General features: G+C 38.7%; 1 protein-coding gene across 4 annotated transcripts in view; it reads right to left on the bottom strand.

The window, feature by feature from the left end:
• tbc1d32 (TBC1 domain family, member 32) overlaps window positions 1-17183 on the bottom strand; it is a 247339-nt gene that overhangs the window by 112052 nt on the left and 118104 nt on the right. For all 4 annotated transcript variants that reach the window (XR_011954513.1, XM_072555916.1, XM_072555917.1 and 1 more), the window contains 3 exons: window positions 15658-15745; window positions 8646-8764; window positions 1881-2000 (listed from right to left, as the gene is read on the bottom strand). Coding sequence is in view for 3 of the 4 variants with exons in the window: in XM_072555916.1 (XP_072412017.1) it covers window positions 1881-2000; window positions 8646-8764; window positions 15658-15745 (327 nt within the window). In the remaining variant the exon portion in view is untranslated. The remainder of the gene's footprint in view (window positions 1-1880; window positions 2001-8645; window positions 8765-15657; window positions 15746-17183) is intronic.

A 17183-nucleotide genomic window follows, 5' to 3' on the forward strand; every position in this document is an offset into this window, starting at 1 on the left:
TTGGTAGAGGGATTGAGTTCCGGAACCGCAATATCAGGCTGCAACTATACAAAACGCTGGTGCGGCCACACTTGGACTATTGTGTACAGTTCTGGTCGCCCCATTACAGGAAGGATGTGGAAGCATTGGAAAAGGTGCAGAGGAGATTTACCAGGATGTTGCCTGGTCTGGAGGGAAGGTCTTATGAGGAAACGCTGAGAGACTTGGGTCTTTTCTCATTGGAAAGAAGGAGGCTAAGGGGGGATTTGATAGAGACATACAAGATGATCAGAGGATTAGGTAGGGTAGACAGAGAAAGACTTTTTCCTAGGATGATGACATCAGCTTGTACGAGAGGGCATAACTACAAATTGAGGGGTGATAGATTTAAGACTGATGTCAGAGACAAGTTCTTTACACAGAGAGTGGTAAGGGCGTGGAATGCCCTACCTGCTAAGGTAGTCAACTCAGCCACATTAGGGAGATTTAAGCAATCCTTAGATAAGCTTATGGATGATTTTGGGAGAGTGTAGGGGGAGACGAGCGGAGAAAAGTCCACAGGTCGGTGCAACATCGAGGGCCGAAGGGCCTGTTCTGTGCTGTATTGTTCTATACATCCATTTATCGGCAGTGGGCATTGCTAACTAGGTCAGCATTTACTGCCATCTCCAGTAACCATTGAAAAGATGCTGCTCAGCTGCCTTTTTGAACCACTACAGTCCATTTGGTATGGATAGATACATAGTCCTGTTAGGGAAGGAGTTCCAGGACTCTGGCGGAACAGTGATATATTTCCAAGACAGGATAGGGAGTGGCTTGGAGGGAAAATTGCATGTGGTAATGTTCCTATATATCTGCAACCCTTGTCCTTCAAGATGGTCATGGGTTTGGAACATGCTGTCCAAGGAGCTTTGGATATTTTCTGCATTGAATCTCATACATGGTCCGGACTGCTGCAACAGTGTGGTGGTGTTGGCAGTAGTGGAGGGGGAGTGAATGTTTGAGGTTATGGTGCCAATCAAGCTTACAGCTTTGTTCTGGATGGTGTCAAGTTTACTGATTGTATTGAAGCTGCACTCACCCAGGCCAATGGAGAGTATGCCATCATTACACTTGAATTCCGATTTTGACATAACATTCCTTCATGGTCACGATGTCAAAACCCTGGAACTCTTCACCTTATAACATTGTGAGTGTACCTTCAGCAGACTGCAGCTTACAAAGGAGGTTCAAGACTACATTCTCAAGAGCAGTTCGAAATGGGCTATAAATGACACTTGCAAATGACACTCAGCCCAAGAATAAATGTTTTTAAAAAAGAAAGCTACCACTTTGTTTGACAAAAGAAAAAAACAGCTATTAAAATTTAAAGTAAACCCCTAAATTTACTTTCATAATTGTGCAATATCAAATCTCTGAGACTAGGTTAGGTTAGACTAAGAGTAGGGTGTTCACTTTTATAAGAGCGACATTTTGGAGGGATTGAATCCTTCCTGTCCTATCAACTCATGAACAGAAAATTACAAGTGCAGAGATAGATTCCACTAAATTATGCAAAAGGAGTAAAAAGATATAGTATTTATTTAGACAGTCATTTTCAAATTCTGTACTATTCTCTAATTTTAATCAACAAATAGGTTAGCACCAGAGCAATTCAACAGCAACTAGTTTGCACTTTGGATTTTTAGTTAAACAAAACAAAAAAAATCACAGTAGATATACATGCAAGATACATTTTCCCCCAACAGTCAAGGGAACCAATACATAAGTACTTTTAAAACATTATTTTTTTTTGATGGCAATAATTGAATTGAATTTATTGTCACGTGTACCGAGGCACAGTGAAAAGCTAACACATCAACATTGATAAAGTAATTGCAAGAAAATGCTGTTACACTTACAACAATTGAGGTAGGCACTTCACGCAAGGAATATGCTGACTTGTTAGGCAGTGGCATACCGCCAATCAGTTCGTATACAGCGTAGAAAGATGAGAGTAGGTTTACCAAAGCTAGAAATGACTTAAAGCACATAAAAATATTAATATATGTGGAAACTGAAAGGATTCCACAATAACGAAGAAACATTTCCATATAAAACAAAGAACTATAAATACTGCATTGTGATTAGGAGTGGTTTGCTTTTTCTTGGATTACAAATCGTGATAGTACATCAATCAAAAGAATGACTAGTTAGTTATTCCCAAAGGTCATGAAGGAAAATACAATTTAAAAAGTTCTTTAATGAATAATATACATTGTCTCTTTGGTTATTTCCAACATTCACAACAGTGCTTTACAAAGTACTGTGCAGGTTTTGAATTGCTTTGAGACATTTGGTAATTGGAAACAACATTATATGAGCATAAGCTTTTTTTAAAAAAATGTTTGTTCTCCCCTCATACGGCCAAAGTAATAACCAAACTGCATTGCTCAATGGAAAAGAATTGGTAGATATTTCAAATATCCACTAAAATATTTTTCACATCAACTTAGCTCAGGGAACAGTTATACTCAGTCAGTAAGGTCCTCACTCCAGAACTAAATGATGTTTCTGTGTCGTTATGAGGGAGTATGGTGTTGTCTTTAAGACATGAATGCAAAGTCTTTCTACTCTTTCATGTAAAGTACATGATAATATAATAAGGTATCAAAATGGGCAGGCCAATTCTCCCATTGCCCTGGCCAATATTCAACTTCCAACTAAAAACAGAGCATAATCATTTGACCCATTCCCGTTTATTAGACTTTGTCATATTTTCTGCATGGTAACAGTTAAAACATTTTAAAAGAAATCTGTGACATTCTTTAGTCATCCGATTCATTATATAATGGGAAGATTTTTGTTCTTCTACATTGAAATTATGCCATTCTTCTGAAGATCAACATTATTGAACAGCAGTTTCATCAAATATTAAACTAGTTGAAAGTCAGATATGAACAACAACAGAAATTGTTGGTGAAACTCAGCAGGTCTGTCAGCATTTCTGGGGTAAAAACAGAGTTAACAGTTCAAGTCCAGTTACTCTTCATCCCTACAGTTGCTGTCAGGCCTGCTGTTTTGCCAGCAATTTCTGTTTTAGTTTCAGATCTTCAGCATCCTCAGTTCTTTGTTTTATAAAAGATGTTTTGTTAAAAGATGGCACAAATCATTTTTTTCTCAACTCAGACATTTGAAAATTTAATTGCTTCATGCTCTTTATTTATATATTTACAAATGAAAAATCTTGATTCTATATCATCTGATTGCAGTGATATTTCTACATAATTATATTTTGTTCAAACAATAAAATGTCATCATAATGTCATTGCATTTGGTGAATTAAACATAGGCAAGAGTATATCGCAGAAATTGCAAGAACATTTTGAACTAATTATTCTGCAACCTTAAGCAGGTTTATACACAAATATCTCAAATAGTATTTTCTTCAAATTTCTCTCCTCCCCAACTATCTAAAAGCACTTTCACCATGAAACATTCTGTCGGCATCTTGTATCCTGTGGTATTTCAAACAAATTGCATTATTTGAGCAAGAACATCAATCAAATATCTTAACCCCAAATTTAATCTTGTCCTCACCCTATATCTACGTATTTGCATTTCCAATATGCTTTGTTCTAATTAAGGTGACTGAAATCAGTAGACTCAGCATTGACCAGGACATCCATTAAATAGCTTAATTTTCTACTGCACAGATTTGTGGAATGATTAATTAAACTCAGAAATTGAATTTTAACAATGCCCTCTAACTTAGTACTAAAATAACTAAAAGAATATGCACAAAATCTTACTCGGATACAAAAGCAATAAAAAAAATCACACAACTATAATGATGCAGAAATATTTCAAACTAAACAAATCAAGTTCAAGGCTGAGATAGATAGATCTTTAATCAATAAGGGAATTGAGTTTATGGGAAAAAGGCAGGATAGCGGAGCTGAGGATTATCAGATCAGCCATGGTTTGGTTTGATGGGCTGAATGGCCTATATCTGCTCCTATGACTTCTGGTCTCAAATCAAGAAGTCCTAAAAATAATTACAAAATTATATCATGGAGAAACATTGCAACTATGAAGTTTCCTATTTGCACAGCAATCAGCTAAACAAGTTGTTGATCTGTTAGGAGAATAGGCCAATATAATAGTAAAGGATATATTTGTTATTGCTCTCTCTAGGTGCAGACTATTGCCAACTTGGAAATGATTGCTTAGAAAAATTGCTTAGAAATGTATTGTTAAGTAACGACTAAAGTTAGATATTAAAACATTGATCATGCATTCATTTATTATAAGATTTTATTCAAATATAAATCAAACTGGTACAACTTTTTAAAACATTAATATTGTTTTAAGATGGAAAGAGATTGTTTTTTCCTTGACTTAAGAATAACTGCTGTCTTGCTTACTTTATTATTTGTTTTTCAGCACTAACCACAACCTATTGGAACTGCAATTTTGCAAGAGGTCCAAATTGTTGAGAAATTATTAATAAAACAAAGTCCAGAATTGAACATTGCTGAGAAGAGAGGTGTTTTGCTTAAGGTTTTGTCATGTAATCATTAAATGCAAGGATGCGAAGGAGAACAGGGCATTGTTTGCTTGCCAAGTCAAGACTGATTTGTGGAGGCATGCCATGGGGAAACAATGGAGAACTGAAGGCTTCCCAAGCTCCTGAGCAATTCAAAAAAGAAGCAAAATTTCAACACACACACTGTTTTTAGAGAACAGGGCCTTGTGAATGAACGTATGTCACTTCTGCAAGCATAAAGGAGTCATGTTCGAAGCTCAATTGATGACGATAAATTAGTTGTTGCTGTAGATTTCAGAAACGTGTTCAAGCCTTCTACCTTTCTTCAATTACCCTGGAGACTGGCCATGGTAATGCCTCAACAAAACTGTCAGTTTGCCAACCAGTCACCTTTATCTCCTGAAGTATAAAATGGATCAACTGTTTGAAGTTCTAAATTTTCATATTAGCCTTTATGAAACTAAGATGAAAATCTACGGGACGATATCCTTCTTTCAACAATGAAACATGAATGCAAGTTAACATGATTGTTAGAAAAAAAAGAGAGAGAAAAGACATTTCTACAGGTAGAGGGTGAGATTTGATGAAAAAAGAAAACTGCAAACATGTCACTCCCTTGGATTCAATGCAAATGCTTACGTTTTGTAGAATTGTGTAGAAGATATAGCACAGAAACAGGCCATTTCGACCAACAAACCCATTGGTGGCATTTATATTCAACTTCTCCCATCATTCCACATCTAATCCTACCAGCACATCCATCTTCCTCATACGTTGGCGTAGATTTCCATAATTGCAATTATTCACCATTTACCTCAACTATTGGTCATTGAGATTCATAGTCTTATTATCTGGGTAAGAATTTTTCTTCAGTAATGAGTAGATGAGGAAGGAAAAATCACCTATCCTCATTTGCTGCTACAGATTTTGTCAGTTAAAATATAGATAATTTTTTTATTGTTGTAATAAGGAGTCGATTGCAAGGTTTTCTTGGGTTAAGCAAAAGAATAAGTTTATTATCTGCTAACCCCGAGAGAAGCAATAAAGATGTGGTGTCAAGCATAACCTTCCTACTTTTATTTAGTTCCCCAAGCAATAACATTCTATTAGCTTGCCTAATTATTTACTGTACCTGCACACTAATTTTTCTGATTCATGCACAAGGACATCCAGATCCCTCTGCATCTCATAGCTGAGCAGACCCTCACTCTTTCGGTTGTTTTCCAATGAAAATGGACAATTTCATATTTTCCTACATTATGCCTCATTTGCCCAATTTTAGTCATTTCCTTAACCAATCTATGCACTATCTGTAGCTACCTATGTCCTCTTCACAACATATTTTCTTACCTCTGTGTCATCAGCAAATTTAGCAAGTATCCTTTATTCCCTCATCTAAGCAAGTTACATAATTTTTAACTAGTTGAGGTTCCAGTACAAGGTTTTTCTTGCCAACCAGGAACTGATCCATTGGTGCTTATTGTTTCTTTTAGCTAGTCAATTTTCTACACAGGTCAATAAAATTACCAGTGAGCCTTAAGTCAGTGGCAGGGAAATTATCGGAGAAGATTCTTAGGGATAGGATTTACTCACATTTGGAAAAATAGGGACTCTTTAGGTGATAGGTAGCATGGTTTTGCACAGAGAAGGTCATGTCGCACACTGATTTTTAGAGAAAGTAACATTGATGAGGACAGGGTGGTAGATTTTGTCTATATGGGCACTAGCAATACTTTTGACAAGGTCCCTCATGGCAGGCTGATAAAAAGGTGAAGCCCATGGGATTTGCAGTAAGCTTGTAAGATGGATACAGACTGGCTTGATCATAGAAAAGAGGAGAATTAGTGTCATTGTTTTTTTCTCACTGGAGACCAATGGTGCTCCTTAAGGATCAGAGCTGGGACCCTTACTGTTTGTAACATATGTTAAAGATTTGAAGGAGAATGTACATGGCCTGATCAATACGTTTGCAGATGACACAAACAAAGGGGGAATTGCGGTTACCTTTAACTTATGTCCCTTAGGAATATGTCCTAGTAATTGACATTATCCTAGGCAAAAAAAACTCCAGTTATCCATTCTATCCACACCTTTCATCGATGCTTACAACATTATCAGGTTGCCGCTCATTCTTAGATGTTCAAACAAAACAAGTTTGGTAACTCTCTTCTCAGAGCTAAAATCTTCCAAACCAGTCAATATCCTAGTAAATGGCTTCTACATCCTCCCAAAGCCTCCACATCCATCCTGTGTGGTACCCTGTAATCCAAGTGTTACCTAAGTAAATTTCTGTATAGCTGAAACATGATTTGCCAGTTTCTATGCTGTATGTCCTGACCAATGAAAACAAGCATAACATATGCCTTCTTGACAACCTTATCTAAAAGAGAGTAGGTTTAAAGGACATCTGAGAGGCAATTTTGGTTTTACACAAAGGATGGTAAGTGCCTGGAATGCACTGCCAGAAGAGTTGGATACATTTAAGCAATGTTTAAGAGACACTTTGACAGATACATGAATAGGCAAGGTTAAAAATCACACAACACCAGGTTATAGTCCAACAGGTTTAATTGGAAGCACACTAGCTTTCGGAGCGACGCTCCTTCATCAGGTGGTAGAGGAGGGCTCAATCCTAACGCACACAATTTATAGCAAAAATTTAAAGTGTGATGTAACTGAAATTATACATTGAAAAATTGATTGTCTGTTAAGCCTTTCATCTGTTAGAATACAGTGATAGAGTACAGAGATAGTGAAACTATCACTGTATTCTAACAGATGAAAGGCTTAACAGACAATCAATTTTTTAATGTATAATTTCAGTTACATCACACTGAAAATTTTTGCTATAAATTGTGTGCGTTAGGATTGAGCCCTCCACTACCACCTGATGAAGGAGCGTCGCTCCGAAAGCTAGTGTGCTTCCAATTAAACCTGTTGGACTATAACCTGGTGTTGTGTGATTTTTAACTTTGTAAACCCTAGTCCAACACCGGCATCTCCAAATCATGAATAGGCAAGAAATAGAGGAATACAGATCATGTAGAGGCAAAAAGCTTTTAGTTTAGAAAGGCATCATGTGTCAGTGAGGTCCTGGTAGGCCAATGAACCTGTTCCTGTGCTGCTTTTTTTATACAAGGTTTTTGAGACACAAGTGATAAAACTCATGACATTTACGCAACAATCAAGTCATTAATATTGCAGTGATCTTTAAAGTTTTCGGATTCCTGATATTTCCTTCCAGTTAGTGTTGCAACTAATTTCTTTTGTTGAGAGACGAGAGAGGCAGACAACAAGAGAGGGGAGGAGTGAGAGAGAGAGCCAATGAGAGAGGGAGAACAAGCAAGTGATAGAAGATTTTCTAGCTAGTTTCAATTCTGCCTTCATCTCTTCTTCTGACAACAAGAAATACCTCTTAAAGTAGCATTTCTGCGTATTCCATGTCTGCACAAGTTTTACTTCCAGACTTGATTTTTGGCCTTGAAAAAAAGTGTTAGTTTCAGCTCAGAATATCTTTTGTTTAATCCACATTGATTTCATGAAACTTAGCCAAACTGTATGGGGCAGGTGATGTCTGTGACCATTTTAAGTCAGGAGGTTCTCAGTCCTTTTAAAATCATTTCAATCCATCAAAGTCCCAAATATTAAATTGGACAATGTTTAATATAATCATGACACTTCTGACTTCTTGGCGGTTCTATTATATTGGTGGTCTATAATTTTGTTCTCCTCCACAAGTGAGAGTTCAAGCTACCAAAATCTTTCATTATACTAATCTTTTGACAGGTTAGTTCAGTGTTGGTCTTGCATTACTGGATTCCGTGTTCAAATTCACCTTGTACCAGTGAATTGTAAGCTTTATCTAGCTACAAGAGGTCTTCGTAAAGGACTGACAGCTTAAAATATGTGTAAACAACAGAAAGGCATCCTAATTCAGTTGGAAATTAGCAATCCCTATTCTATAGAATAGTTAGAGAGGCACAGAAGCTTTGGGTCATACAGAGTGGTCTTCTGATCAAAGAAAACATTACAATACTGTATTTAGCTCTGACATGGATCACCTGAAGTGATAATTATATCAGTCCTTAGAATGGACATTGCTTAAATCCAGGATTCCATTTTGAACTTTCCCACCTACCTTCTGGCAACTTCTGTCTATGGGCTCCACTGGTGTTGGTTTGGGATTGATCATTCTTGCATCATCTCTTCCGCACTCCAGAACAGACCATAACTCCATTACAAGGGCTTTAATGAATCCTAATAGCAAAATATATCATCAAATGATAACATTCTAAAAATACTTTATTTCACAAGGTTGACAGATAACATTTTCATATTGATTAATCACATTTGTATTAAATGGAGATGAAGCTGTCCACTTATGACTTACTTCCTTGCATATTTTCATTGTTTGGCTGGCACTAAATGCAGCTTACATTTTCTTAAAAATCAGAAAATACAATATCAACAGAAGGAAAGATACCGAAATATTTGGCACCGTTCATTTAAGAAGAAAATTAAAAATACTCAAGAATAACAAGGGAAATCTTTTCACTACTTTCAACTGGCAAAACGGCATGATCAATCTCAGCTACAATGATAAGTTAGTGGACTCAGAAATACCTTTGGACCCAAATAGGTTGAGGAAGTTGACAGCTGTATTGGTACAGCAGTAATGGCTAGTGGATCTGGGTACAAGTGTACAGGGAAGTTAGGTTAATGAAGAATAAAGGGGATTGTTGGTATTGGTTGGCAGTCAGGAGGGACAGCATAAGACCGAGAAAACTGAGCTATAACAGTTGAGGGCAACTACAACATGCAAAAGAAACAGGGTGCAGAGCTAAAGGTTTGGTGCGGAACTGCACCTTTTAAGTTGGCTAGCAAGCAGCGGGTGAGTCCTGAAAACAATCAAAACCCTCCCTTTTCAATTTCTTTCATTACCTCTTCATATCACCATTTAATTGCCTCTTCTATTTTTTCACATTACCTCACAACAACTGCAATCTCCCATTTCCTTTACTCCTTTTTGATCTAGTAACGGAACAGAATCATGACTATAATCCAGAGACCAAACACAAAGGCAAGAGGGAAAAGAAGAATTGCTAAAATGTTTCATATAATATACTGGAAGCTGAAGACAGACTTTGCATCAGTAAGACAGTAGATCTAAAGTACTGCGATGAAATAAAGTGAATGACGTGGGATGTGGAAACAAGGATAGGGGAGAAAGGGTTTAAAAGCAGCCATATGAATGCACTGACAGTAGAGACAGTATGAGCAACGAGAGAGTTAGAGAAGGGACTTCTTACTATTCACCACTGATTCCATAACCAGAAGAAATATCTTATTCTGTTGAAACCATATTAAAATATGGAAATTGTACTGGTGGAAAGACTTCCCTGGTAATCAAGCTCATCTTGGAAACCTACACTATACTTTTTATGCTTTTAAGGAGCTTTCTACAATAAGCTGATCAAAATTGTACACAGTATTTGCTGTTCAAAACTGTATAGTATCCTTAGCCACAGCCTTGTAAAACTTTTATTAACTACTTTCTCTTGCAGGACAGATATCTATGCTAGAGACATTTTTTCTGCTTTTATCTGCTTATACCTGTACCTTCATGGAATTGATGTAACTGAACTTAGCTGTTCCATCAACATGCTGCAGCAACTTTCCAGTAGTTGAATATGTACTCAGTGTATTTACTGCTTTCACACTGGCAACATATTATTGTGCATTTCTGCAATAAAGACAAAGCTCTCAGCCATCTGTCAATTCTACTCATAATGCACATTATCTCGGTAGTCACAAAGACCCAATTTTAACACATTGTGCTCGGCATATACAAGATAAAGGTGGGCAGTTGAAATGATAGCAATAGCTATTCCTGCCTGCCACTTCTCAGTGTTAATTTGTCTTATTTAGAAAAGAGAGAAATGAAAAAGCAAAGGGTGAGTTCCCTAGGAAGCAGACTTTTCATATATTTACTGACTGTGATAAAGGTTTAAAAAGCATTACTATCAATTGAGAATCTGGATTTTTAAACTAGAAATGTGTAGAATGGGTTTAGTTCTGGAAGACAATTTGCTTGTCTCAAGAGGTCAGAAAGTTCTTTCTGAACAATGATTTCAAAGGTCATTTCCAAGAAAGCAAGTACCTTAAGCAAAAACACTAATTGAGTTATCCAAAAGATTAACTGATGAAATGTTTGGAAAGCTGTACTTTTATGGCATACTGAAAGAAAGACGAGGGACTACAATCAGGTTTCAGTTCAGAAAAACAGTTTCATAACAGCAAAAGTTTAATTTGTGACAACCCAGGCTTTCAGAGCTTGAAAGAAGCCATTAAATTGTTTTGCAGTTTTTGCATGGATTTTCTTCAAGTTTAGTTAAGACGACAGTGAAGTTGTCAATGTCTGTGTATGTCAGGAACAGACTGCAATGGATTGAATCACAGCTGGAGAAAGTATAGTGATTCACAATAAATGAATCTACACTTCATCCGTCAAGTAAAAAAAATTGAAGAGAGTTAGATAGGAATGATACTTCATTGGTGTTGAGTGTCTGCTGAGAATTTTCTTTCATTTTGCTGGTTGTATTAGGGTTTTTCTGAATTGTCTAAATATAAAGCTTTGTATTTTCTTATGTACAATAAAATTGTATTATTGAGTTAAAAGAACATTAGCAGTCTCATGTCAATATGTTCAACGACTGACCACTGCAGTAATCAAACAGTAAAAATAAGTTATGATCTATCAAGCAAGGTTTCATTCAGAGATTTAACATGTCCAGCTATACTTTGATCAGCAGGAATCATAACAATATGTAAAATTATTTAAAAACAAGTCCAGAAAGAATGATACTGAAGTTTGGTATGATACCACGCCATGACGTCGAACACTTCTTCCGCCGCCTCCGTCTCTGAGCTTACTTTCACAATCAGGACTCCCGCCCACCTTCCGAGAACCCCTTCGCCCACCTCCAACACACTGCATCCACCTGGACACCCCGCACTGGCCTACTACCTGCCCTTGACCTCTTCATTTCCAACTGCTGCCGGGACATTAACCGCCTCAACCTGTCTATCCCCCTTCCTCACTTCAACCTCTCACCCTCACAACACGCAGCCCTCCAATCCCTCTGCTCCAATCCCAGCCTCACCATCAAGCCAGCAGATAAAGGGGGCGCAGTGGTAGTCTGGCGCACTGACCTCTACACCGCTGAAGCCAAACGCCAACTCGAGGACACCTCTTCCATGGCCCTCTTGACCATGACCCCAACCCCCATCACCAAACCATTATGTCCCAGACCATACAGAACCTCATCACATCTCCCACCCACAGCTTCCAACCTCATAGTCCGGGAACCCCGCATTGCCCGGTTCTACCTCCTTCCCAAGATCCACAAACCTGACCACCCTGCCCGAACCATTGTCTCAGCATGCTCCGGCCCCACTGAACTCATTTCTATGTACCTCAACTCTGTCCTACCCCCCCCCCCCCCCCAGTCGAGGAACTCCCCACATACATTCGAGACACCACCCACGCCCTCCACCTCCTCCAAGACCTCCATTTCCCCGGCCCCCTACGCCTCATCTTCACCATGGATATCCAATCCCTCTACACCTCCATCCGCCATGACCGGGGCCTCCAAGCCCTCAGTTTTTTCTTCTCCTGACGTCCCCAAGAGTACCCTTATACCGACACTCTCATTCGTTTGGCGAACTGGTCCTTACCCTTAACAATTTCTCCTTCGAATCCTCCCACTTCCTCCAGACCAAAGGGGTAGCCATGAGCACACATATGGGCCCCAGCTATGCCTGTCTCTTTGTTGGCTACGTAGAGCAGTTGATCTTCCGTAATTACACCGGCACCACTCCCCACCTCTTCCTCCGCTACATTGATGACTGCATTGGCGCCACCTCGTGCTCCCACGAGGAGGTTGAGCAATTCATCAACTTCACCAACACATTCCACCCTGACCTCAAATTTACCTGGACCACTTTTGACACCTCCCTCCCCTTCCTGGACCTCTCCATCTCCATTAATGACGACCGACTTGACACTGACATTTTTTACAAACCCACCGACTCCCACAGCTACCTGGATTACACCTCTTCCCACCCTACCTCTTGCAAAAATGCCATCCCATATTCTCAATTCCTCCGCCTCCGCCGTATCTGCTTCCAGGAGGACCAGTTCCACCACAGAACACACCAGATGGCCTCCTCCTTTAAAGACCGCAATTTCCCTTCCCACGTGGTTAAAGATGTCCTCCAACGCATCTCGTCCACATCCCGCACCTCCGCCCTCAGACTCCACCCCTCGAACCGTAACAAGGACAGAATGCCCCTGGTGCTCACCTTCCACCCTACCAAACTTTACATAAACCAAATCATTTGCCGACATTTCCGCCACCTCCAAACAGACCCCACCACCAGGGATATATTTCCCTCCCCACCCCTTTCCGTCTTCCGCAAAGACCGTTCCCTCTGTGACTACGGGGTCAGGTCCACGCCCCCCAACAACCCACCCTCCCATCCTGGCACCTTCCCCTGCCACCACAGGAATTGCAAAACCTGCGCCCATACCTCCTCCCTCCCCTCCATCCAAGGCCCTATAGGAGCCTTCCACATCCAAAGTTTTACCTACACATTCACCAATATCATTTATTGTATCCGCTGCTCCCGATGCGGCCTCCTCTACATTGGAGAGACTGGATGCCTCCTAGCAGAGTGCTTTAGGGAACATCTCCGGGACACCTGCACCAATCAACCACACCGACCTGTGGCCCAACATTTCAACTCCCCCTCCCACTCTGCCAAGAATATGAAGGTCCTGGGCCTCCATCACCGCCGCTCCCTCACCACCAGATGCCTGGAGGAAGAACGTCTCATCTTCCGCCTCGGAACACTTCAACCCCAGGGCATCAATGTGGACTTCAACAGTTTCTTCATTTCCCATTCCCACCTCACCCTCGCTCCAAGCTTCCAGCTCAGCACTGTCACCATGACTTGTCCTACCTGCCTACCTTCTTTTCCACCTATCCACTCCACTCTCTTCCCTGACCTATCACCTTCATCCCCTCCCCCACTCACCTATTGTACTCTATGCTACTTTCTCCCGACACCCACCCTCCTCTAGCTTATCTCTCCACCCTTCAGGCTCTCTGCCTTTATTCATGATGAAGGGCTTTTGCTGCTCCTCAGCTGCTGCCTGACCTGCTGTGCTCTTCCAGCACCACTAATCCAGAATCTGATACCAAAATAAGTACTGTGGCAAACTGTGTGGATGAACATAAAACATATATAACTAATTCAGTATTCAAATAGATGAAAGGTGCTGTTTATACAGAAAATTGTGAAGAGACATATTTTAATTGAAAAAAGAATAGTTACCATAAATGGCAAGATTCTTATTGAGATGATAAACCAAAGGTTACATAAAATTTATAATTGGGAAATGGACCATTTGACACAACAGGTCTATATCTATGGTTACAATTCATGAAGTACTGTCTGACTGTTGGATATGTCAAAGGATATGCGAGTCATGAAAAGCATTTGCTATGTAATCACTAAAATTATAGAGAACTTAGAAGTTATCATTACAAACAAAATTAAAATAGCTGTATTTTATTGAATTCAAACAGTCGAATTTTATTCATCTGAAATTGGAAAATTGAGAGAATATAGATGCTTGTACAATTATGAAACATTTTACGAGGTTAAGTGGTGAAAGTTTATTCTGCAGAAAGAAGTGACAAGTATGAGGGAACATAAAGAACCGTGCAAATGAAGGATTTTAAAAACATTCAAACATACAAATATTAAAACATATAATTTATTACAATTAGCTATTAAGCCATAAACATTCCAACATAATCTGAGAGGGAAATTGATTTGTATTTGAAATGGAGAAGCATAAAAAGGGCAGAGATAAATGGCACAAAAATAAAGTTGATGATTTCAGTCAAGGAGTTAGCAACTGCACAGGTGCAAGGATCAAATGAGGTACAAATTGTATTACTTCGCTGTCAAACAAAACCATCAGTAGTTAATGTTGGCTGAAGCATACTACCACAAAAATATATTATCCAGCATTGTAATGTATACTATTACTGACTATATATGTATATATCTTGACATTTTTGGAAAATACACTTTCCAATTCAAAAGATGCTAGCATCAATAGCAGCAGCAATGCTATATTTGGATAGAGATTCCGAGCCTACAATACTTTTATACATAAGTCCCAAGGTCCAGTTTTTAGGGCAAAAAATAATGCTGGATTTGAACACAGAATTCTTGCCTCAGAAGGAACAGCCTTTGCTTTTTCTCTCTTTCTCAGAAGTACCCTCAAAGTTAGATCCAGATACACAGAATTATTATTACAAGTATTACAAGTAGAGGGTTATTATTACAAGTAGAGGGTTCTTAAAGGAGAACATGAATTCTACAACACAGAAAAGCAAATTCAGCCAGACATAATTAATCCAGAAAGACATGCCAGTGCCTCCAGCTTGTCTGCAAAATAACTTTGCCCCAATGCTGTTCTGTAGCCAATCTCTGAATCATATTTTTCCTTAATTTAACTGTTATTTTGCCAAAGTACTTTGAAGATAATATGCTGCAGAGATTTTATATTACTTTCCCCAAGGCAAGGAGGTTATGTTTGTGTATTCAAGATGGGTAGTTGTACACATTTGTACAGTTCAAATCTTTTCTTAAAATCTTTACATTTTTGGTTATGTTTACATTGCAATGAACTAGTTCTTTATTTAATAATTAAGGAATTGAATTGATAAGACTCAGATACTGAGATATTCTCAGCTTACAAATAGGCAATAACAGTTTTTTAAATTCAAAGTTTGCTTCCACCAGAGTGGGAAATGATCAGCTGACCTCTCCTAAATGGATTTTAACAATATAACTAGATCTTCTGGTCAGTTGTTTGGCAGAGGAATGACATGGAAACAACTTTTATGATAGCATGTTTTAATGGAAATGTAAAGACTTAACTAAATTGTTCCACTAAAATATTAAAAATTAATACATTGATAACATCTGTCTACTTCAGTTTGCACTGTAAATTTTCTAAATGGCAAAATATACTCAGTTTGGTAGACATCTCTCCCATCAATATTTACCAGAACTTTGTAGTGCCACAATGCCAGGGGCTGTTGCAGCTACCTGCGTAACCATTACTCCATATCCAAACTTTTCACATTTGCTGACCTGTCATATTAACAGAAAAGGTGAAGTAAATAAATGCTCTGTTTATTATTCCTGGTTGGCATAATATCACAAATATATTCATTATATTATCAATGCAACATTAGTCTATTGTTTGAATACAACAACTCTGCTCATTTGTAATTTCAATTCCAGTGCTATCAAGTTTAAGTATTTAATGTCAAAATTCAGGTTGAGAACTCTAAATCAGTGCTGTATATTCATTTTGTCAGTGACAGGAAAAACTCCATTAATTGGTAAAAGAATTCACAGAATTACAACTTATTATTCAGACAAAAATGGTTATCAGATTTTAAAAAGTAGATAATAATGACTTCAAGAAGCCCTAATTTTCTAATTATTTGCTTGAAAACCAGTAATTAAAAGCGAATGCAAGTTAGCCACACTGTCTGTAAGTTTGTAGAGAATGGAGAATAGCTAAGGTTGCCGAGTATTTTCCTACTTATAATCCTCCTTATGATGGTTAAGGACGGAACCAATCTCAGCTCTGGTGCCCTCTTATTTTGAATGCACTGCTGAGCTAAGGTTTGGACACTTTTTCAGTTGGGAGAGGAAGTAGGGTACAGGAGCCAGTACACTGGATTTCATAACTAGTGACATTTCCTGCCCAATTGCTCCAAAGGTTGACACTAAACCTAGCCCCGCTGAAGCGGGCTGCTCTGCGGCTATCTAACAACCCAAGGAACATTAAGAAGCTCACAGCCAGACTTCTGACCCGACCTAGGAGTGGCAGCAACAGCTGGGACTGTAACTATCCCTGGGAAAGAAAAGCCAGGAGCCAAATTATGAATAATCTGAGACTCTATTTTGTTGGGGGCCAGTAGAAGAGGTCTTAGATGGACAGGAGGTTGCAGATCTTTGTAGAGCCCTTCCGAATAGAAAGGAGTCATCCTATGAAAGGGACAACTATCTCCATTCCACCCAAAGAACCAAGCAGGCTGGCTTTTCACCATCAGGATTGGTGGCAATCCTACATAAAACACACCTCGGAAAGTAATGCCTACAAATTCACCTACCCACAGTGGATTGTAAAAATTGCCCAGAGTCTATATGACTAACTCCCAACAATAATGTTTTACTAGAAGATGTTGTGCAATGAAGGATGGAATAATATTTAGCAGATCAGAGAATGAAATGGAATTAAAAATAATATCGCAAAAGAATCTCTCATTTGTCCTGGTATAAACTTTAATTAAAACAAAAGAAAGTTCATACGCTTGAGTTCCTAATCACATATTAGAAAGACTATTCTGCATAACACAAATATAAGTGCACTGAGACTACATGGTGTAAATATACTGTGACTACATCAATGTAGATTACAAGAACAGTCTTTATTCGGTGGATAGTTACAATAATGCTTTGGAAACAGCTTTACTTTCAGAATGCTGTTCAACTTAAGGTTTGCTTATCTTTCCAA

The sequence above is a fragment of the Chiloscyllium punctatum genome, chromosome 3 (genome assembly GCF_047496795.1).
Source record: "Chiloscyllium punctatum isolate Juve2018m chromosome 3, sChiPun1.3, whole genome shotgun sequence".
Taxonomy (NCBI): domain Eukaryota; kingdom Metazoa; phylum Chordata; class Chondrichthyes; order Orectolobiformes; family Hemiscylliidae; genus Chiloscyllium; species Chiloscyllium punctatum.